The sequence below is a fragment of the Aedes aegypti genome, chromosome 2, assembly GCF_002204515.2.
Source record: "Aedes aegypti strain LVP_AGWG chromosome 2, AaegL5.0 Primary Assembly, whole genome shotgun sequence".
Lineage (NCBI taxonomy): Eukaryota > Metazoa > Arthropoda > Insecta > Diptera > Culicidae > Aedes > Aedes aegypti.
The window spans coordinates 166,807,854-166,832,803 of record NC_035108.1 but is presented as its reverse complement, the minus strand read 5'-3'; the positions used below and the strand labels follow the sequence as shown (position 1 = coordinate 166,832,803).

At 41.5% G+C, this 24,950-nt stretch overlaps 1 protein-coding gene across 1 annotated transcript; it reads right to left on the bottom strand.

The window, feature by feature from the left end:
- Positions 1-9,913: 9,913 nt before the first annotated feature.
- LOC5572267 (DNA polymerase epsilon subunit 3) lies at positions 9,914-13,352 on the bottom strand. Its single transcript, XM_001653902.2, has 2 exons — positions 12,919-13,352; positions 9,914-10,068 (listed from the first exon to the last, which is right to left on the bottom strand). Exons 1-2 carry the CDS (start codon positions 13,187-13,189, stop codon positions 9,977-9,979), a joined length of 363 nt encoding a protein of 120 aa, XP_001653952.2. The 5' UTR covers positions 13,190-13,352; the 3' UTR covers positions 9,914-9,976.
- Between the last annotated feature and the right edge of the window lie 11,598 nt (positions 13,353-24,950).

Genomic DNA, 24,950 nt, shown 5'->3' with positions numbered 1-24,950 from the left:
CTATACCTGTTTACCCTACCGTTTGATATCTGCTGCTTATGTCGTCAAGCTGTTCCGGAACCATATGACCAATGGATTATACATACTTCCCCATTTTACCACTCTCGTAGGTCTCCCCGAAAAATCTGCAAACGGTCCAATTCTTGACGTTTCAAAACAAACCGGCCAATATGCCCCTCTTGTAGAAAACGTTCCGCAGCGTTGCAGAAATGCTTCCAAGCAGAATTCCATCACTTGCTAAGCTTAAAACGGTCTATTAGCAGTCGTCTTCCGGTAAAAGTTTTTGTTATAAGTACAATAGTAAAGGATGGGCTTCATTTACAACGAAGCTTGCCCATCGGACCTCAGATTTCTCTCAGATTTCTCCATTTTGTCGTGTCGTCTCGTGTGCTTGATTTGACATTGACATTTCGTCATATCTACAAACACTCAGCGCAGGGGTTTTGAAAGTTGTGGGAAAATCTCCACTTTGTTTACCCACAGGGTTGAAACAACTGTGCCGCACTACTCAAAATGTGGTAAATTCTCGAATTTTCAAAAATTTACAATAAAATCAGGAGTGCATATAAATTAGATCTGAAAGCGTCAATAATCATTAAAAATAATCGTCTTTCGAAGAAAAATATAAAAATAGGGGGTAAGGTCTGACGGAAATGGTCTATTGCGAAAAAGCTCAAAAATTCGCTATGCAGTTGAAAGCGCGCACAATTTTAATTTAGGACTTACTAGTCCAATTGAAAATCAAGTTACTCAGGACTTTGAAAATATTCTCAATCAAGAAAACGTTTTCGAAAATTCCTGGGAGACTGATTTGGAAGAAGTGAGAACTATTATTAAAAATTCAAAGAAGCTCTGCAGAGAATTCAAAATAAAATTTTGAGAAATGATTCTGAAGCTTCCTCCCTGGTATAGTACCAATTATTTATTTATTTATTTATTTATTTATTTTTAACTTGAAATTTTGAAAGAGGGAAAAGCCCCTTTGAGTGATTTCTTACTGAAATCTTTCTCAAAAAGGCATAAAACCTCTTTATCTTTTCAAAAAAACATTACAAAATAAACAATCTTAAAAATAAAAGGCTCAATCGGCATTGATCCATAGCAGAGCCAGATTCTTGAAAGATCGAGAGGTCCGTGAAGATGTCCATAATTATTAGCATACCACACATAGTAAACTACTCTTCAAATCTGAAAAGAAACATACGAAAAAGGATAAAACAATTTCATACATAATAAGAGATGTCATTCAAAAATTGAAATAAAAGTTTCAAAATTGAGAGATGCATATTTCCTAAAATATCTCGAACTGATATTGGAGTGGCACTACCTAAATTTTGAATTTGTTTCAAAAATGTATTTCTTGGTACAATGAATCTTGTACAATGAAAAATTATGTGATCAATATCTTCATAAAAAGCCCCACAATCGCATAAATTGAAATCTTTTATGTTAATGCGATATAAATGACTGTTACAATTATAATGATTTGAAATTAGTCTTGAAATACTACAAATAAAATTTCTGCTAACTGATAAATTTTTGAACCATGGATTTAGACAAACTTTTGGAAGAATAGAATGACACCAACGTCCTTTATCACTTGAATCCCAAGATGCTTGCCAATTCAATAAGGAAGATCTTTTTAATTTTGAATAATATTCAAATGTAGAAATATTACGATTATATGTAATACCACAGCGAACAATTTAGCTAATGAATCAGCTTGTTCATTACCATAAATTTTTGAATGAGCTGGAACCCATACAAATTTTATAATGAAGCCTAGTAAATTTAGTTCAAATAATAATTGTTTTATCATTAGAATTAGATAATGAGTTTTAATATGAAAATTCACTGAGCTAATGGCTTTAAGGCAACTATACCCAAGTAACCACAAGCATTAAGGTATTATCGTATTTTAACTTTAATTCAACGAGAGCAATGCATCATTGCTTTTATTCTGCAATATGCGTGCAATAATGCTTTAATTCGATTTTATGAATGCAATGTAGCATTGCTTTATTGTAGCAATGAAATGTGCATTAATGGGTGATATACGGTCACCGCTCAATGCTTCATTGCATCATCTTACTCAATGCTTCATCGCAAGAAAAACGGGAAGACTTCAATGCAGTATTTATCGTCGATCTTTCTTTCACTCCCACAAGAAATCTGGTTGAAATTCGTAGATCTGTCTTTTGAGAAACCAGAATTTGAATAAAAAAAAATGTTGCATCACCCTGGAATTGAACCAAAAACCTTACGATTGATAGGCCCATGCGTACACCACACACCTATCACCAACTCAATGTGACAAGATGCTAAAACGATACATAAAGCGTGAAGATGAGCAACCGTTTTAGCCCAACACAATGAAAACAAAACAAAATCTCAACAGCAAAAGAGCGTTCACCAACTTATTGCGCACTTCACCCCCAATTGAACTAAGACAAACTATGGTGCACGCTTGCAACGGATCATCTAAACGTATTTGGTGCACTTGTTCCTTGAACCGCAAGGAATAAGTGCACTAAAAACATTATCATGATTCGACGTATCCCTACTACACACTTTGAGGGAGCTTACACACTTGTGATGGGTTAACTTGGAGTGAAATCGACAGTATTTGCCACCTGCAACGAAAGGGCGCTGCTTGAAGTTGCACAATTTCCCGGTCAAAACATGCAGCATCCATGGTCCGGAGGATAGGCGCGGCGAGTCATCGAAAACATCTCACTTAATTTGGGTTCGAATCCCACCAGTCACACAAAAAAAAAACAGACAAACAACTTCGTAAGCAACACTGACCTTACATCCAACGAACAAAAAAATATACAATAATATTTTTGTTTTTCTATTTTTGATCTAAAATAATGGTGCATTAAATACACTTTGGCTAAAGCTTTTATACGGTACAGACAGTAACTATACTTTAGCAATTGCCAACATAGAGCTAGGAAATGTAGCTGTATTTACACTTTAATAGCGCCCTTTTCCACTTTAATACTGCATTAATGAGACATGTAATGCAGTATGACTTTATATGCCATATTTTATAGTAGCATATAAAGTGATATTGATGCAACTATATACAGCTGTACGGTTACTTGGGTAGCTATCAGAGCAAATAAAAAATATATTTGGTGAACAAGTTTTTATCAAACTACATGTAAAATATAATGCAGTTAATTCAGCAACAAAAATGGAACAGGGAGATTGTAATTTAAAAAAATGTGCTGTAAAATGATTGTACACCCCGAATCCTGCAATATCATTAATTAAAGATCCATCTGTAAAATAAAACTGATCAGAACTTACTCCAACAAATTTACGATTAAAAAACAAAGTAGCAAATCGAGAATAGTCATGACATGAAATTTGTTTCAATTCTTCATGTAAAGATAAATCAATTATAGGTTGCAGCGAATGAATTTTAATTTCATGTTTATAAAACATGTTTGAAGAATTAACTATAATATTTTGATTTATACAATGATTGAAAGAATCTAAAGTTTTGCATGTTGGATTAATTTCAGCTAAAGATTTTAAAATTGTAATTATTGGGTGATTATTCGAAATACATTGTATAATATATTTACAATTCAATTCATGAAATCTAATTTTCAACGGAACAATTCCTGCTAAAACTTCCACTGACTTTGTGTGAGTGGAATTCATTAGTTTCAAGCAAATTCTCAAACAACGATATTGAATTTTCTCAATTTTGGAAAAATGTGTGGAAGCAGTATTTCCAAAAGTAAAACAACCATATTCTAGAACAGAACGTATTGTAGTTACATAAAGTGTTATTAGATCAGAAGGATGAGCTCCCCACCAAGTACCAGTAATAGACCATTTCCGTCAGACCTTACCCCCTATTTTTATATTTTTCTTCGAAAGACGATTATTTTTAATGATTATTGACGCTTTCAGATCTAATTTATATGCACTCCTGATTTTATTGTAAATTTTTGAAAATTCGAGAATTTACCACATTTTGAGTAGTGCGGCACAGTTGTTTCAACCCTGTGGGTAAACAAAGTGGAGATTTTCCCACAACTTTCAAAACCCCTGCGCTGAGTGTTTGTAGATATGACGAAATGTCAATGTCAAATCAAGCACACGAGACGACACGACAAAATGGAGAAATCTGAGAGAAATCTGAGGTCCGATGGGCAAGCTTCGTTGTAAATGAAGCCCATCCTTTACTATTGTACTTATAACAAAAACTTTTACCGGAAGACGACTGCTAATAGACCGTTTTAAGCTTAGCAAGTCAAGACCAACAATTGAAAAGGCCTCAAGTCCAAAATGTAAACAAATCGGGTTTCTGCTGATTTAAGTGTATAAGAGCCTATTCTTACTGTAACAAACAATAGTCATGCAAAAATATGCATGAAAGTTGAAAAAATATCATTTTTCTAAAAGGCCCCATCTCATTTCCCGATAATTAGGATATTAATCGTAAATGCGGCCTTTTCCCAAAAAGGCCCCATTTCTATATTTACTTGAAACCGAGTTGAGGCCTATTAAACAAACATCAAAATTGCAACTAAAATTACGAAAAAATGTTTCAAATTTACTTAGCAGATACAAGTTATACTTCAGCCGCTCCGCTCCCTGTATTATTTTACACAGCGATAGTTTCAACAGCGAACATAATCAAATTTTCTGTCGGGTTCCTGTGAAGTGATGTATTTTGTATCATACTACCTAATAATACCTGTGTCAGCCTGTCCGTACTTCACAAATTATCAACAAAAACACGATTTGGTTTCAATTGCATGAAAAATAACGTTTAATTGCAATATTATATCAATTGAACCAATTTTCCATACATTTTCTCGACGACAAACTCGCGTAGCACATACATAATGTTCATGGATGACGAAGGGTTCAATCAATCACATATTTAATCGACCGCACGAATCTTCTCTTGCTGTAGGGATCTCCATGTACTTTACTTCACCACTTAACACTCTTCTACACTTCAAATTTCTTATTTCATCATCAATTTTGAATGATTTTCAAAAGGCCACATCAGAAGATGATGAAAAAACAAGCCACAACTAGAAGGCCTCAACACATTTTAGAGTAAACAAAGGCGTCAACTCACAGGCCTCATCAGCGTCGGCCGGCGTCTATGGGCACAAATGAAAAGGGCTGCACAGCTTTTGGTGACATAAAAGCCTCATTTCCTTTGACTCGTTTTTTTAGCAGGATTTTTTGCTAAAATGATAGTAATGAATATTCATAGCTATAAATCAGTTTATCCATCGACTTTCTGGACGATAAAATAACATAAAAAGCTTAAATTCATAATATAAATTTGATTTATTGTTTGACAAAACGAGATTGCATTTTTCTCATTGTTTACTTTTTGGAGATGAGGCCTTTTGAATTGTTAGTCTTGAAGTGATGGAATTCTGCTTGGAAGCATTTCTGCAACGCTGCGGAACGTTTTCTACAAGAGGGGCATATTGGCCGGTTTGTTTTGAAACGTCAAGAATTGGACCGTTTGCAGATTTTTCGGGGAGACCTACGAGAGTGGTAAAATGGGGAAGTATGTATAATCCATTGGTCATATGGTTCCGGAACAGCTTGACGACATAAGCAGCAGATATCAAACGGTAGGGTAAACAGGTATAGGCCCCCCTAAGGAAAAACTGCTCTATCGCAGTGGCAAATCCATTACTTATACAGTTTTTGGTGTCAAAGTGTTATTTACTTAGTTAATCATGCTTTGCATGCAACTTTCTCTTGCCAGGTAGCTTCTAAAGCGAGTACAAGACGTTATCTGCAAACGGTCCAATTCTTGACGTTTCAAAACAAACCGGCCAATATGCCCCTCTTGTAGAAAACGTTCCGCAGCGTTGCAGAAATGCTTCCAAGCAGAATTCCATCACTTGCTAAGCTTAAAACGGTCTATTAGCAGTCGTCTTCCGGTAAAAGTTTTTGTTATAAGTACAATAGTAAAGGATGGGCTTCATTTACAACAAAGCTTGCCCATCGGACCTCAGATTTCTCTCAGATTTCTCCATTTTGTCGGGTCGTCTCGTGTGCTTGATTTGACATTGACATTTCGTCATATCTACAAACACTCAGCGCAGGGGTTTTGAAAGTTGTGGGAAAATCTCCACTTTGTTTACCCACAGGGTTGAAACAACTGTGCCGCACTACTCAAAATGTGGTAAATTCTCGAATTTTCAAAAATTTACAATAAAATCAGGAGTGCATATAAATTAGATCTGAAAGCGTCAATAATCATTAAAAATAATCGTCTTTCGAAGAAAAATATAAAAATAGGGGGTAAGGTCTGACGGAAAGGGTCTATTCTCGAATTTTCAAAAATTTACAATAAAATCAGGAGTGCATATAAATTAGATCTGAAAGCGTCAATAATCATTAAAAATAATCGTCTTTCGAAGAAAAATATAAAAATAGGGGGTAAGGTCTGACGGAAAGGGTCTATTAGTTAGTAATAATTTGTTTTTCTCTTTCAATGCCGGTGTTGGCTTCTGAGGTTTTTTCAAAATTTTAGATAATTTCCAAAAGAGCTTAGAGCCAGGGTCCAATTGAGAACCAAGCCAATCGTAGATGGATTATCGAAATAATCGATTAATTTACGACAACCCTAGGCGTGTGTTCTAATCACTGCACCCGGTTCGTCCACACTAGTTACCATTAGTTTTATTTCTGGATAAAACTCTGAGAAAGTCACTTGGAAAACTATCCTTGTAAAAATTACAAGAGGTAGAAGCGTTGGAGTGCTTAATGATTTACTGGAGCAAAATCTGAAGAAATTCCTCTAAGTATCCTTTTAAATGCCACTAGAAGAATTTCTGGGAGATTTGGTGGTGGAATTACTAAAAGAATTTCTGCACGGATCTCTGGAGGAGTTCTAGAAAGTTTCTAGTAAAAAATCTTTGTATTAATGACAACTAGAATAATTCCGGAAGCCTTTCTATTAGGAAACTGAAAAGAAATTCCCGAAGAACATGTAAAGAAGTCGCGTAAGTCTTTGAAGGTTTCTCTGGAACAAATAGAAATTCCTCCAGGATTCATTGCAAGCAGGAATAAAATAGATTTGTTGCTTTGCTTAGAGACTCCTTTGGTCAAAATAGAGACTTCAAAGACTTTCCGTTAAAAATAGAGACTTTTTAGATGCTAAAAAGAAACCTGCTACCAGCCCTGTGCAAATGTGGAGTCCAAAAGGTTTTAGAAAACCATCCAAGGCGAAAAGAACAAACCAGTCGAAAATACTAAAAGTCATCCTTAACAACGCTGCGTGTACAGGGAATGGTTATCATCAATATTAGAAGCTATGGCAATAAAAAGTTGCATGCAGAGCATGGTCAACTAAATAAATAATAACGATTGTATAATATTTTGCGGTATACCATTTCGCGGTTTGTCATTTCGCGAATGGTACTAATTTGGCGGCATTTCAATTCGCGGTCAGTACCATTTCGCGATTTGGACCGAGGTGTTTCATCTATCTTAACCTTCCAGTCGTCGCGCGGTTTGCCACCCTTAGAACCATCGCGCTGCTGTTGTGAACGGAGAGCGAGTTTTTTTTGTCAACAAAGTTGTACAAAATACAACAGCGAGACTACTGAAGTGTTAACAGTGCAATTTGAAGAACTGTCTGTGTTCAAAAGAAGGATAATGCACCGAAGAAAATATTATTAGTGATAATGCCAACAATTTTCAGTGCAACTCATAGAAAAAACCACACCGCGAAATGGTTTACCGCCAAATGTCGGACAACCAATAATAACACCTTGACTTCAAAAACTACGGAAGTAATGCGTTTGCTACTACGATAGAGCAGGTTATTTATCTTTATTTGAATAAAATTAGAGCAGGTTATACTTAGAGAGGGGGGAAGCGGATTATTCCTTTGTACCTTATCATGTTCAGCAGACCAGTGAATGTTTGCTTTATAACTATTGCAGGGCTATTGTAAGCAACAGTGATGCATTTGAACGCGTTCAGTTCGCGTTCCAGTTCAATTTTTTGAACGCAGCGATCAAGTAGGCTTGAACATTGTGCAGTTCAAAAATATGAACCGGTGCGAGCCGAAAATTGAACTCAGTTCATTTTGACTGATTACTACAGTAAACTTTGCCAAAGATATGTTTTTGGTATTCCATACACCAAGGGCTGTTTGATTTCCCTAACCATCAACATTTGCAGCGCTCAATTCATTAATTTCCTACACGAGAGGGGCTCTCGCAATTGCAAACTAAACGGGCCGTTCTTGAGCAGCGGCTAGCTCTTGCTCGGAAGTTCACTGTCTACTGCGTTCTCGTGCAAATTTGGCTCGGGCTCCGATCATTTTTGGATCGCGTTCAGTTCAAAATGCATCACTGGTAAGCAATATTTCAAATGCAAAAGAGTAGGGCAGTTAAGGCCGCACGGGACGTCATCATAATCACCCTATCCATTTGAAGAAGCAAAACCCAAGAACCACTCCGTATATCGATGCGAAAAATGTAGGGTTTTTTTCTTCTTCGTCGTAAGCACTACTATTCGTCGTATCAAACTTTAAATGTTCAGGTACGGCGGATATTTAAACTTACCTGCAACAAAGATTCATTATCCAAGTGTAATTTTGTGAAAGCTGTTATGTTTTGTACACTTGTACACCAAAAATGCAATAAAACTACTGTATTTCGGTAAATAACTTCAGTTCAATTATCCACTTTGCACTTTATCACCGAAATCGCATGGACGAACACGATTTGAGAGAAATGCTTAGCGATCGACTGAGCCACACCACTTTCCAACACAAGTTTCTTCCCGCCCCCGTGGGTGACTTACTTCGCCGGGCACTTATTTTCACTATGGAAAACCTTCGTACTTCTTCACTGAAGGATTTCATTCCAATCGCACGCCGTAAAACCAGGTCCGTCCCACTCGGGCTCAGATTTGGTACCACTTCTAGTACTGCATTTGGTCCCTCGATAGTGCAAAAGGTACCCAAGTTTGACAGATCTCAGTACACTTTGCACGGCATTCTAGATTACCTTATGAGCCATAAAATTTTAGGCAACTGCAAGGAACATGAAGTTCTTTAATGTGTCTTTGGTAAAACTTCAATAAGTCACCAAATTTTACGAAATTTCCTCAACCGCCGCGTATAATTGAGAATGTAAACAGAGTTTAATCCGTCGTACTGAGAAAAAAAAAGCTTGTGCGCATCAATGTGTGCGCGACGCTCGACGTAAAAATACGGTTTCTTTGATTGTGTTGTTTTCGCTGTACTGTGAGCAAATGCCATAATTGTACGGTCAAAAGGAATTGTGTTCATATGTTTGGGCTGAATTTTGATAACGAACAATGAATTTTAAAGGAAATTAGTATATTCCATCATGCTGAAGGAATGGAGGGAGATGCCAGTAGATCTATATATTCTAGTAATACATTTTATTATAGCGTTGATATGTTGTGTTTTAACCATTCAATACACACAGTGAGCCGTAAGTTGTGAGACGAATCTGGAAACTGATTGCGACGGAGTTGAAAACGATACGACGGACTGAGAATACGGTAAGATGCATTTTATTTGCATTATTTCCAAAAAGAGATCAAGATTTATCAAAATGTTATTGTACAATGCTAAAGCCGTTTTGAGAAAGAATTGTTTGGCATCGGTTTGTGTCAGCATCATTCACAGCAATACTGGGAAAATTGCAGTTCTCACTGATCAATGCTTTATACTATAATCAATACGATGGATACTAGCACATCACCTTATCACTATGATTCTATATATGTATTGCACAACCCAATACATTTTCAGCTTCATCGGTTCACTAAAACTCGAGATTTGCTTCCACAAAGTTTTGATGATAATTGTTAGAGTGAGTCAAAAGATAGGGAAAATAACACGGTCTCCCGTGTCGCCTTAAGCTGTTTAATTAAATATTTATTCAAAACGTACATCTAACACATTACAGATATTCTTACACTAATCTTCCTCGTCTCCTTCTTCCATGGGCTCCTCATGTTCCGCTTTGTCACCTTTTTTATCTTTTTTGTTCTTCATAGTTTTCCGGTAGGCTGAAACATTAAGATTTCCAGGTTAAAAATTTCTAAGATAAAAACGTACCATTTTGATCTTTTTTTTTACAGTAATCTACTCAATGTTTTAACATATCTATAAAGACCAAGATATCTCATTGTTCCTTCAAAGTTATGCATGAATATATATCAATATTTGTATTGTTTCTATTCTTAACAATTGTACGTTATATTTTGAAAACCTTAAGTATCATACAGTGAATTGTTCAAAACAATATATTATAATGTAATTTAATGTTACTTTTGACATGAACTAGCTCTGAAAATCTCAATAATTAAGAAAAGTAAAATGTTATTTTTCAATATTTTTTGATACAACATGAACGTTGAATGTTTTTAAGGTAATGTTCGTAATTGTTAATGTTACAATACGTAATATTACGATTGTGTATGTATTACATTTTTTAACCTGGTTAGTGAAGTTGAATCGAAGCCATACCTTAACTTTTCATGAGCACATTAACTAGAGATCTCGCCAGCGGTTCATGCGGAAAACTGTATCTGTATCACCAGCGATCAATTTTCAGCTTAAAGCTAAGTATGCTATTTCGCTCAAGAAAGGTAAAGAAATTCCTTGACTGAATGGGTCAAAGAATTTCCTACAGAGAGCCCCCTTTGAAGTGTCATTTCTTCTCAACTCCGTACTGCGATCAGAAAAATGTGATTTTCTTGACCAGGAAGAAATTTTCCACGCATCGAGATAGGCGATTCTTTTTCTTGTCAGTAGCAAACCAGCCTTAAAGCCTGATTTGCTACTGAAAAGGAATTGTTAAAGAAATTTCTCGCCGATTCCTTGCAGAAATTTTCTACAGCTACTCCCATTTGAACTGACATTTCTTTTCAACTGCGTACTGCGATCAGAAAAAAGCGCATTCTTGATCGATTCCTTGCAGAAATTTTGCATGCATCCAGATAGGCTGAGAAATTACTTGTCAGCAGCGAATCAGGCTTGCTGTTTCGCTCAAGAAAAGTAAAGAAATTCCTTGACTGAAAGGGTCAAGAAATTTCCTACAGAGAGCCCCATTTGAAGTGACATTTCTTCTCAACTGCGTACTGCGATCAGAAAAAAGTGATTTTCTTGACCTTTTCTTGGGAGAAATTTTCCACGCATCGAGATAGGCGATTCCTTTTCTTGTCAGTAGCAAACCGGCCTTAAATAGTTGTCTGGTTCTCTTGGTTTGTGCTCTACAAAACTTAAATGTATGCCTTCCATTCATCTTAGCTTTTAAAGCATAAGCATAAGCATAAGCATAAGCATAGATGACCGTACAATTCGTAGTTGCTACTCCGTGATTGACCAGAACAATCGAAGTTGCACAGGGAATTAATGAATGGGGCTTGGGATTAGCTTACCATTCTTCAATGTGCACAAATCGAGAGCTCAAATTTAAAAGTCAATAACGGCGCCGGCCACGTCCTTACGGTCATCGGGGAAGGGAAGGAATGTTAGTGTGACTACCGTTGTTACTAGAGACCGAGATCACCTCTGCATCTCCACGGTTGTCATGGAGAGGATATTGGGTTAGTGGGATAAGGTAAAGATCTGGGAGTCACCAATGTTTGGTGATGCGAGCCATGATATAATCACGCCTAACCGGATTCGCGAAATAATTCGATAATCGCATTAAACGCCGAACAAGTGTTCGTCACTCGCCCACGCAAGAGCAAGCGACGCGATCAATAGATCAAACACTACTAGCGATCCGCGGCGCTTTTTCATTTCTCTGAGCGAACGACGCGCGACAAGTTTGATCCTGCCCTCATCGCCCGCCCCCGCAGGAGCAAGCGTCAAGGTCGAAGGATCAAACACTACTTACGAACCGATCACTTTTTCACCGCTTCACTACCGACGCGCGACATGCTTGATCCTGCCCTCATCACCCGCCCCAGCAGGAGCAAGTGTCAAGGTCGAAGGATCAAACACTACTCTATTCAAAAGATGTTTTTATTAATGACGAAAACCGAAAATTACATGTACACATTCCAAACTATATGAAACAGGAACAATGCCAACACTTGCAGTGACGAACCATACATAGCTTGCCCGAAAATTACATACGAGTACTACTGTGCATTTTGTCTCGATATGGTACAAGTTTCAAAAAACACGTCAACACTCACAATGTCGAACAATTCAAAAGATAATTTTTAATAACGTATAAAAGAGACAAATATATGTATATTGAAATTGTAAAAGAAAAAAACATAATGCCGACACTTCCAGTGACGAACCATACAAAGTTTGTTTTAAAATTACTTAAAAGTTACGCTTTCAAGAAAATATGTGTTATCACAAGAATGAAACGAACTCACCAGTTGGTAATCCATCCTCGACTGAACACAAAACTGATACTGACAGCAAAACTTCTTGGCGTCCCGAAAACAAACCGTCTTGCTTGTGCCTTCCAAATACCTACCCAGCAAGACGCTCCAAAACAGAAAAAAAAATCTTAGGAGCCGAAAACACGCGCGAAACCGTGAGCCAAATCTATCGGACGCCGCAAAACCGAACTGTCCTGCTTGGGCTTCACGAAGCACTACCCAGCAGGACGCTTGGAAACAGGAAAAAAAAAATCTCCGGCGACGAAAACATGCGCGAAACCGTGAGCCAAATTTATCGGACGACGCAAAACTGAATTGTCCTGCTTGGGCTTTACGAAGCACTACCCAGCAAGACGCTTGAAAACAGGAAAAAAAAAATCTCCGGCGACGAAAACATGCGCGAAACCGTGAGCCAAATTTATCGGACGACGCAAAACCGAACTGTCCTGCTTGGGCTTCACGAAGCACTACCCCTTCCATTCATCTTAGCTTTTAAAATGTACTTACTTTCCAGGTCCTTCTTGAGCGGTTCTATGAAGCTGTCAAACTCGATTTCCTCCAAACCGGCCAGAACGTGATCCACGGTAAGGACTTTCTGCTTCCTCTTTTCGGCCGCCGCAGTTGCCGCAGAGGTCAGATACAGAACGAAGACGGAAGTGGCTCTCGTCAGCGCCGTTCGGGATTCGCTTGCGATTTTTACGTCGCAGGGAAGAGCTTCCTTCATCAAACGGGTCACCACCGAGTTGGGTAGATTCAGGTCCTCAATTCTCTCAACCATTGCGTAGTGGTATGTTTTTTTACACTTGCTCGAGACAATAAATAAAATTTTGGAAAACAGTCTTCAATTCTGCAGAACTTCTGCACCAGTAAACAGAAAAAGCCGCGGGGAAAGAATCAGATTTTGCGCTTCGGAAATTTGACAGAACGAATTTCTCTTTAGGTTCGGGCGATGTTACACTTTTACACGCTGATATACTGATTACTCAGTTTATTAAATTAAATAAACTTAAGTTTTTTGTGGTATAATTTTTTGGGTATAAGTTATTATAATTAGAACCAAATGTTCAGCCTGGATACCGGGGTGAAATGAGCCAATAAATATCAACCTACCATTGATTCAACTTCAAATCACAGACAAACAGACGTCACACTCTCATCATTGTCCATCGACCACCTTTTAACGGTTGAAGCCTGATTCGCTGCTGACAAGTAATTTCTTGGCCTATCTTGATGCATGGGAAATTCCTACAAGGAATCGATCAAGGAAGCACTTTTTTCTGATCGCAGTACGCAGTTGAAAAGAACTGTCAGTTCAAACGGGAGTCGCTGTAGAAAATTTCTGCAAGGAATCGGCGAGAAATTTCTTTAGCGATTCCTGTTCAGCAGTAAATCAGGCTTGATTCAAAAATATGGTAGGTGGCCAATCCGCCACCCGCAGCGCTCGCATCGTTTTTGTTCGCGTTTGACGTTTACACACTAACGCCATCTGTTGGCTCGTCGGCCAAACACACCGATTTTGGCATTGGGCGTACATGTCCTCGTGACTATGATTTTGATCGCGATTTGTTCTAAGTGTTACGTTTGTTTGTCTGTGTTCAAATTATTCAATTAAAATTTCCATCGACCACATTTTAATGATGATGATGATGATATGGTGCTACCTGGGAGAGAAACCGATATGAAATTTATGTACGTCATAGCGAGCCAAGATTCTGCTGTCACGAACTGTCACTGTGAGCCCAGATCTTAAACAATGGACAAACATGATAGAAACGCGTAATTGATCAAAACTTATTTTCGCATTTTATCAAATGTGACAAAAAATCGATTGAAAAGCTATTCATGCTTATCCAAAAGTAATGTCACGATAGCACCTATTATTCTGATTGAATATCTTTTTCTTCTTTCTGGCGTTACGTCCCAACTGGGACAGAGCCTGCTTCTCAGCTTAGTGTTCTTATGAGCACTTCCACAGTTATTAACTGAGAGCTTTCCAATGGATCATTGAAGCTAGTTTTTATCAGTGCTAACCGCATCAAAACAAAGGCACCACTGTATATGGGATTTAACATTGTGACAGCATTGCTGTTCTCTCAAACACACAAGGCTACGGTCGCGTTATCTATGCTTTCCATAGCGGCCGTTTTGGTTATTTTAATGATCCATTGACCATTTTTGCATGTGTATATCGTATGGCAGGTACGAAGATACTCTATGCCCTGGGAATCGAGAAAATTTCCAACCCGAAAAGATCCTCGACTAGTGGGATTCAAACCCACGACCCTCAGCTTGGTCCTGCTGAATAGCTGCGCGTTTACCGCTACGGCTATATGGGCCCACAATATAATGTATTCAATTACGCATAATTACACTTTTTCCGATAGAAACGAAAATAAAATGCATAGAAAACTTTGGCCCTTTTTCCATGTTTATCCAGATCGATTGAAGGTACACAATAAAAGAAAACTAGCGATTTCCGTCAAGTCTGCCTTGATTGTCGTTGGCATACTGGATTTTTCTTGCAGTTTGAAATAACTTTGTGTCATATTTCGTGTGTAGTACCTGTGCCTCCCTCCCAGGGTGCTACCATCTATGAGCCTGTGCAATGCATGCATTAAAACGCTTGACTTTTACGGTGCGCCCTGTTTTCGATAGGCGTGGGGTGTACGCACGAGCCTATCGATCGCAAGGTTCTTGGTTCTATTCCAGGTTGCCGCGAACACTATTTTTGTTTTCAAATATCGGTTTCATAAGGTAAATTTATGAATTTCAACCCGATTTAGTGTGGCAAATTTTCATAAGGGGTTCCTATGTTTATCGATAGCCCATTTGCCTGAGTGTTTGACGTTTCACACTAGCGCCTTCTGCAGGTTAAAACATTATTGGGTGAAATATGGGCACCAGTTGATGTAATGTGAACCGTACAATGGATTTTAAAGAGATTTGTTCTAATTGTTGCGTATATTTGTCTGTGAATTTACTATAGATTCATAAATTTCATAACGTTGAAGAATATTCTACTGATTTTGTAGCAGCTATAGAGCTTAGTGACTGTTCTCCGCACAGCCCACTGTCGGTAACTCATGCGCCACAATACGTACAACCGGCGATCCGGGAGGCGCCATCAGTCAACAGCGATGACGAGCAAAATTGAAGGTGGGGCAATTGTTTTGATAGGCAAACATATCGGGTGAAATATTATAAGTTTTGGATTGGAGAAGTTTTGAATTGAATTATATAAAGGTAATTTGTTGCTTATTGAACTACATTAGAATACTTACGAATTAATCTTACAGGCTATAATAAAAACTTTATACGCAACGTAAAATTTGAGATAGATTAGACAGAAATAGTACGGACACTAAATTGTAAGTACAAACGAACGTTATGACTAGACTTATGCTAAACTTAAATAAACATATTTTTTTAGCTTTGAGCTTATTACCACCCAACTCTGGGCCATTGATTTGCTGAGAAGAACTCCGTAAAATCTATCCCAACATTTCTCAAAGAATTTATCCGGAGTAGGATGAGTTCGCAAGCAAATGTTCGCCAAACCCGCTCGCAGACAAGGGCTCAGCAGGCGAATGCGAATCCCCCCATCTCGGGCGACGACGGCGATCGGATGTCAGATCGATCATCGGAAGATTCTTTCATCCCTTCAATCGTTGATAGCGGCAGGGGTGAGTCTCGGGAATGTGCTGGTTGTGACCGGCCCAATAACGCAGAGAAGTATATGGTGGAATGCCAGAAGTGTAACAGCTGGTATCACTTCTCTTGTGCGAACGTTAACACTGTTACAGTACGTTCCACTAGCTTCGTTTGTACTGCTTGTATGCGAAGCGAGATTTCGGTCGCGTTGGGGTCGGCAAGGAGCCAAATCAGTGTAATTTCTAGCTCATCTAGTGCTCGGGCGGCTAGAATGGCTCGAGAACTGCAGCGTCTCGACGAGGAGAAGAAAGTGATGGAAGAATTAAGTCGAGAGAGGATCGAGAGGGAACGGGCCCTGAATGAACGGGAGCTTCAGGAAAGATTGGAGCGTGAAAAGCAGTTCATCGCTCGAAAACACGAGCTGCTGAATCGACAGGACGAAGGAGAGGGGAGAAGTGTACGCAGTATGCGGAGCAGCCAGAGGAGTACGCAACGGACGGAAGATTGGGTGAAGCAGACGGCGAGTGAAGCTGTCGGGCCGAGTTCGACGCCCGTGGATGCGGAGGATACAAGTCTGGGAAATCCGCAGGGAGTACATCCCTCTTCAACGCCACTGAAGATTGTTGATGCCGTGTTTCCTACGGCCGTTGACGACGACTTGAAAGATACGGGATCAGAGGTAAAATCTATCCCAGAAGCTTTGGGAAGCTTGCCTATTGCCGACGCGTCAGAGGAACCGATTGAAGGAATCGGTAAAATGGATGACGCGGGCGTACGAAACCAGCCAGGTTTGCCTACCGTCGATGTTAAACCGTATTCAGATCTACTGAAGCTCGATGAAGTAGTGCCGGCCGGTGTGTTTTCGAAGGTAAAACGTGTGAATCCAAGTAAATACCAGCGGTGGAGTGTCGAAACCGGCGAACTACGACAGCAAAATGCTAAGGTTATCCAGCAACAACAGCAAATGGAAGTGGAACAGCGGAACATGCATGAGTTGGTGCGGAAACTCCAGTTCGATATCGGTACGGGAAGGAAACGAGAGCAGGATCTGCAGAGTCAACTCAAAAGTCTGCAGATACATCACGCCGAGGAGCTGAGAGTAATCCACAATTCGGAAACTGGTCTGCAGAATCAGCTCAGGCAACTACAATGTGAAAATGCTTCCCTGAGGAACCAGATCACATCTCTAAATGGAGAGTTGCAACAAATCAGCACATCGAGAGAAAAGTTGCAAGTTCTGCTTAAAGAACGCGAGGACGGTATAACATCTAAGGAATCGCAGATACGAACCTTACAGATGGAGGTCGTTGAGGCAGCAGAACAGATGCGTAATTTGGAGGCGGATTTGCGGGAGCAGCTGAACCGACACAAACACGAATGCGACACTCTTGAACTTCAACGGGCAGAGTTAGAGAACGAAATTCAGGGGTTGCGTACAACGGAGCAACAGTTGCAGAAGGAGATGGAAGCATGCCTTCAACGTGAGCGAGAAGCCATCCGCGAGCGAAATACAGCCGAGCAAGAATACTGGGATTTACACGATGTGGTACAGCAGTTCGTGAATCGGAACCAGCACTGGGCATCGGAGGGCGACTGTTCTCCTCATTTACCTCCTCCTCCGGCGGCATGGCTAGACCAAGCTGCTAGTGAAGATTGCTTAAATCCTCTTCCTCCTCCGCCTCCTCATCTTTCAAATTCGGCTTACAATAGACCCTTTCCGTCAGACCTTACCCCCTATTTTTATATTTTTCTTCGAAAGACGATTATTTTTAATGATTATTGACGCTTTCAGATCTAATTTATATGCACTCCTGATTTTATTGTAAATTTTTGAAAATTCGAGAATTTACCACATTTTGAGTAGTGCGGCACAGTTGTTTCAACCCTGTGGGTAAACAAAGTGGAGATTTTCCCACAACTTTCAAAACCCCTGCGCTGAGTGTTTGTAGATATGACGAAATGTCAATGTCAAATCAAGCACACGAGACGACCCGACAAAATGGAGAAATCTGAGAGAAATCTGAGGTCCGATGGGCAAGCTTTGTTGTAAATGAAGCCCATCCTTTACTATTGTACTTATAACAAAAACTTTTACCGGAAGACGACTGCTAATAGACCGTTTTAAGCTTAGCAAGTGATGGAATTCTGCTTGGAAGCATTTCTGCAACGCTGCGGAACGTTTTCTACAAGAGGGGCATATTGGCCGGTTTGTTTTGAAACGTCAAGAATTGGACCGTTTGCAGATAACGTCTTGTACTCGCTTTAGAAGCTACCTGGCAAGAGAAAGTTGCATGCAAAGCATGATTAACTAAGTAAATAACACTTTGACACCAAAAACTGTATAAGTAATGGATTTGCCACTGCGATAGAGCAGTTTTTCCTTAGGGGGGCCTATACCTGTTTACCCTACCGTTTGATATCTGCTGCTTATGTCGTCAAGCTGTTCCGGAACCATATGACCAATGGATTATACATACTTCCCCATTTTACCACTCTCGTAGGTCTCCCCGAAAAATCTGCAAACGGTCCAATTCTTGACGTTTCAAAACAAACCGGCCAATATGCCCCTCTTGTAGAAAACGTTCCGCAGCGTTGCAGAAATGCTTCCAAGCAGAATTCCATCACTTGCTAAGCTTAAAACGGTCTATTAGCAGTCGTCTTCCGGTAAAAGTTTTTGTTATAAGTACAATAGTAAAGGATGGGCTTCATTTACAACGAAGCTTGCCCATCGGACCTCAGATTTCTCTCAGATTTCTCCATTTTGTCGTGTCGTCTCGTGTGCTTGATTTGACATTGACATTTCGTCATATCTACAAACACTCAGCGCAGGGGTTTTGAAAGTTGTGGGAAAATCTCCACTTTGTTTACCCACAGGGTTGAAACAACTGTGCCGCACTACTCAAAATGTGGTAAATTCTCGAATTTTCAAAAATTTACAATAAAATCAGGAGTGCATATAAATTAGATCTGAAAGCGTCAATAATCATTAAAAATAATCGTCTTTCGAAGAAAAATATAAAAATAGGGGGTAAGGTCTGACGGAAATGGTCTATTGTCTGCCCGTGATGTCTGGTGGGGGGATTCCTCTAGTTCCACCTTTCGCAATAGGCCATGTAGGACCATCCGCTCACCAAATAGCTGCTAGGCAGGTGGTTACCAAAGAGCTGCCAGTCTTCTCTGGCGATCCGATCGATTGGCCACTTTTCATCAGCAGTTATCAGCATTCGACGGAAGCTTGCGGATACTCCAATGCTGAAAATCTTCTACGTTTGCAGCGAAGTTTGAAAGGAAGTGCGAAGGAGTCAGTAAGCAGCTTTTTACTCCACCCGTCGACGGTTCCTCAGGTCATGTCCACTCTGCAACAACTGTACGGGCGGCCGGAACAAATCGTGAATAACATGATCGCCAAGGTTCGGGCAACTCCCCCTCCGAAACCGGACCGGTTGGAGACACTGGTCAGCTTTGGACTGGCGGTTCAGAATCTGTGTGGTCACCTAAAAGCAGTCGGGTTGGAGAGGCATCTTGCCAACCCAATTCTGCTCCAAGAGCTGGTGGACAAACTACCAGCAACAGTGAAATTCAACTGGGCGCTTCACCAAGAACAGGTTCCAGAGGTGGATTTGAACGTGTTTAGTGCATACATGGCGAAAATATCTTCAGCGGCAAGCGGCGTAACACAGCTGACAGCCGTTTCGCAGAAAGTTAAAGACGAACGAATTCGCCCGAAGGATAGATCGTTTGTCAACACGCACGTTTCAGCGGATCCACCGAAAACGAGTCGAGAAGAAGAGCCGAGAACCGCTACCGAAAGAACCAGAGGAAAGCAGAAAGATGGAGCAGCCGGCACGATCGGTAGCAAGAAGTGTGCGATTTGCAACGTCGACAACCACCAAATCGAAAACTGTGCATCGTTCAAAGCGTTGGATTTGGATGGTAAATGGAAGGCGGTGAAAGTGAACAAACTTTGTGGTCGTTGTCTCACCTCGCATGCGAACTGGCCGTGCAAAGGGGAAATTTGTGGGATCAACAGCTGCCCCAAACGACATCACCGCTTGCTCCACTTTGATCCACCAGAAACAGCGAAAACTAATAGCGCGGTTGTAACCGTTCATCGACAGATATCGTCATCAACGCTCTTCCGCATCCTTCCGGTTACCCTGTTCGGAAAAAATGGACAGTTCGACACCTACGCGTTCCTGGACGATGGATCGTCGGTAACACTCGTAGAGCGGTCGATCGCAGAAGCTCTTGGTGTCCAAGGAAAGGTGGAAACGCTACGAATCGAATGGACTGGAGGCGTTAACAAAACTATCACCGGAGCAGAAGTCGTAACGATGGAGATATCCGAGACCGGTGGAAGCAAGCGCTACAGGCTTTCGGAAGTGTACACTGTCGATAACCTCGGTTTACCGCAACAGACCACGGACTACGCAGAGCTGGCAACACGATTCGCACATCTCGACAAACTACCGGTGAAAAGCTTCAGGTCCGCAGTACCAGGAATCCTGATAGGGCAGAGCAATTGTCATCTGCTTGCTACATTGAAGCTGCGGGAAGGGCGATTGAACGAGCCGATTGCAACAAAAACGAGGATCGGATGGGCGGTATGCGGTAGTCTACGGAGGTCACAGGCGGTCACGATGCAAACGCAGCTCCACATGTACGCAGAGCCGAGTACCGTTGACCTTCACGACTACGTTCGGCGCTTTTTCGAAGTCGAGAGTTTGGGAGTTGCTGTCGTGCCCGAGGTGAAAGGAGTCGAGGAAGAACGAGCCTACAAAATACTGGATGAAACTACGCGCCGTACCAGTACTGGGAAGTTCGAGATAGGATTACTTTGGAAGCATGACTATATCGAGTTTCCGGAGAGTAAGCCGATGGCGGAACGACGCTTCAAGTGTCTCGAGAAGCGTTTATCCCGAAACCCCGAGCTGTATAACAGTGTGCGACAGCAAATAGCAGACTTCACAGCCAAGGGGTACATACATGAAGCGACGGTGGAAGAAATCGAAGGATTTGATCTGCGGCGTACTTGGTATATGCCGATTGGAGTCGTCGTCAATGAGAAGAAGCCAGGGAAAGTTCGAGTTATCTGGGACGCAGCGGCGAAGGTCGACGGGGTATCTTTAATCTCCTTGTTGCTTAAGGGCCCGGATCTTCTGACGTCGTTATTATCTGTCCTGTTCGCATATCGGGAACGCGAAGTGGCAGTGTCAGCAGATGTCAAAGAAATGTTTCTACAGATGCTAGTTCGAGAGCAGGACCGCAGTGCCTTACTGTTCCCATACCGAGATTCCCCAGAACTTCCGATGACTACCATGGTGTCTGATGTGGCGATATTTGGAGCTGCCTGCTCTCCAGCCCATTCACAGTACGTGAAAAACCTGAACGCGACCGAACAAGAAGCAGAACTGCCCCGAGGAGCAGAGGCAGTGAAAAAGCGACATTACGTGGATGACTACGTGGACAGCTTCGATACGGCTGAGGAAGCATTCGAGGTTGCAAAGGAAGTGATCGAAGTCCACAAGCGAGCCGGATTCCATATTCGCAATTGGATGTCTAGCGACAGGAGCGTATTGGAGAAACTGGATGAAGCGAATGTGAAGCCGTCGAAAGCTATGCTACAGGATAAGGACGTTGGATGCGAGCGAGTGTTGGGAATGGCGTGGATACAACAGAAGGACGAATTTGTATTTTCGTTGCAGTTTTGCGAGAAGGTGCGAATCCTGCTGGACGGCGATGCAATACCAACGAAAAGAGAAATGCTGCGTCTGGTTATGAGCCTCTACGATCCTCTGGGTTTGGTAGCGTCCTTTGTCATCCATGGGAAAATCTTAATCCAAGAAGTCTGGCGAATGGAGACGGACTGGGATAGCAACATTCCAGGAGAGATCGCTACACGCTGGATGGAATGGTTGACTGTTCTAAAAAGCATGACTGGTTTGCGTATTCCTCGGTGCTACTTTTCAGGATACGAACCGAGCAGCTACAACAATCTCGAGCTGAATGTGTTCGTGGACGCAAGCGCCCAGGCTTACGCAGCGGTCGCATATTTCCGCATCGTGGATCGAGGACAGATCAGGGTTGCGCTTGTTTCATCGAAAACGAAGGTTGCACCACTCCGAGGACTTTCGATTCCACGGTTAGAGTTAATGGCTGCGTTACTTGGAGCGCGCCTACGGAGAACGATTGAAGACAACCATAGGCTGAAGGTGACGAAAACATGTTTCTGGAGTGACTCGTCGACGGTTTGCTCGTGGATCAAGTCGGATAGTCGCCGGTATCGCCAGTTTGTGGCATTCCGAGTCGACGAAATATTGAGTCTTTCGAACATCGATGAATGGAAATGGATTTCGACTAGGATCAATGTAGCAGATGAAGCAACGAAATGGGGAAAAGGTCCTTCTTGCAACGTGGATAGCCGATGGTTTCGGGGCCCAGATTTTCTGTATGAACGCGAGGAAGGATGGTCAATGAAACCCGAAGAAGAAGAACTTGAGGATGAGAGCGACGGAGAACTTCGAGCTGCGGTAGTTTGCAGTCATCTAGTCGTGCAACCGGTTGTCGACACGGAAAGGTTTTCGAAATTTGAACGGTTGCGGAATAGCACGGCATACGTTTACCACTTCATTAACAATCTGCGAAGCTCAATGTCAGCTGGTACGATTGGTGTGACCAGCAAGGAACTACAGATAGCGGAAAACTTCTTGTGGAGGATGGCACAATCAGAAGCGTTTCCTGAAGAAGTGGCAAATTTGAAGCGTGAACAGGATGAAAAGAATTCGTTAAGGAAGCGACTACCTACATCAAGCGAGCTTGTGAAACTTTCACCATTCGTCGATGATCATGGTGTACTTCGAGTAGAGAGTAGAGCAGCAAATGCGCAAGTATTAGCCTACGATACGAAGTTTCCGATTATCCTGCCAAGGAAGCATCGTATTACGGAGTTGCTGCTGGACTTCTATCATCGTAAATACGGTCATGCCAACGACGAGACCGTAGTCAACGAGGTGCGACAGAAATTCCACATTCCACGCCTGCGAGTGGAGGTGCGTCAGATCAGAAAACGCTGCATGTGGTGCCGTGTGTACAAAGCAACCCCAGTTGCTCCTAAAATGGGACCCCTTCCAGCGGTGCGATTGGAACCGTTTGTGCGCCCGTTCACCTACGTGGGCATAGACATCTTTGGTCCGTATTCAGTGAAGCTCGGACGAAGCTCGGTTAAGCGGTGGGTTTGCCTATTCACTTGCCTTACCATAAGAGCCGTTCATCTGGAGGTGGTTGCCAGTTTGACCACCGATGCTTGCAAGAAGGCGATTCGACGGTTCATCGCGCGGCGTGGATCCCCTCAGGAAATATATTCCGACAACGGGACAAACTTTGTGGGAGCTAGTCGAGAACTACAGCAGGAAACCAGCAGAATTCACACTGAGTTGGGCAGTACCTTTACTAATGCCCAGACTCAGTGGAAGTTCAATCCTCCAGCAGCGCCTCACATGGGGGGTTGCTGGGAGAGAATGGTGCGTGCCGTGAAATCTGCACTTGGGTCCATTCCGATCGTGCGGAAACTGGATGACGAATCATTTGCAACTGTGTTGGCGGAAGCGGAAAGTATGGTGAACTCGAGGCCACTGACGTTCATCCCGTTGGAGACAGCCGACCAGGAATCCTTAACGCCAAACCATTTCCTGTTGCTCAGTTCGAACGGCGTACGGGAACCGGAGAAATTTCCCACGGACGAAGTCAAGGCATTGAGGAGTAGTTGGAACCTGGTTAAGCACACTCTGGACAACTTCTGGCGTCGTTGGGTGGTGGAATATCTGCCGACGATTATACGACGGACGAAATGGTTCCAGGATGTACGACCAATCACCATCGGGGATTTGGTACTAGTGGTGGACGAGAATATCCGGAATCGATGGTTGCGAGGACGAGTGATCGGCACGATTCCAGGAAAGGACGGAGTGGCGCGTCGAGCAGAAGTGAAGACCTCAGCGGGGATCTTGAACAGGCCATGTACGAAATTGGCTGTGCTGAACGTAGAAGGATCTGGTGACGCCCAACCGGAAGCTAAGGCGACACGCGGGGGAGGATGTTCTCCGCACAGCCCACTGTCGGTAACTCATGCGCCACAATACGTACAACGGGCGATCCGGGAGGCACCATCAGTCAACAGCGATGACGAGCAAAATTGAAGGTGGGGCAATTGTTTTGATAGGCAAACATATCGGGTGAAATATTATAAGTTTTGGATTGGAGAAGTTTTGAATTGAATTATATAAAGGTAATTTGTTGCTTATTGAACTACATTAGAATACTTACGAATTAATCTTACAGGCTATAATAAAAACTTTATACGCAACGTAAAATTTGAGATAGATTAGACAGAAATAGTACGGACACTAAATTGTAAGTACAAACGAACGTTATGACTAGACTTATGCTAAACTTAAATAAACATATTTTTTTAGCTTTGAGCTTATTACCACCCAACTCTGGGCCATTGATTTGCTGAGAAGAACTCCGTAAAATCTATCCCAACAGTGACATTTGAACACACGTAGACTAGCATACGCTCGTCATACACAGTTTGTTTTTGTTTTCCTCAAAGAAACTTGCACACGCTTTCCAGACTCATCAAAATGCATATGGAAATCAGGGATGCCAGGTGATTTTTTCCAATGTCTTCCAATTGCTTGGAAAAATGTCTTCCAATGTCTTCCACTTAAAACTTTTCAATTATCATGGTAACCTGAAAGTCCAAATTTTCGGGTTAAGGCCCAAGTAATAATGGAGCAAATGTCAAAACTGAAAAAATCAATTCTCTGCTTCTAAATCCCCAATTCTAAAAAAATAAATACACACAACTGTCTTACTTTCAAACTAAA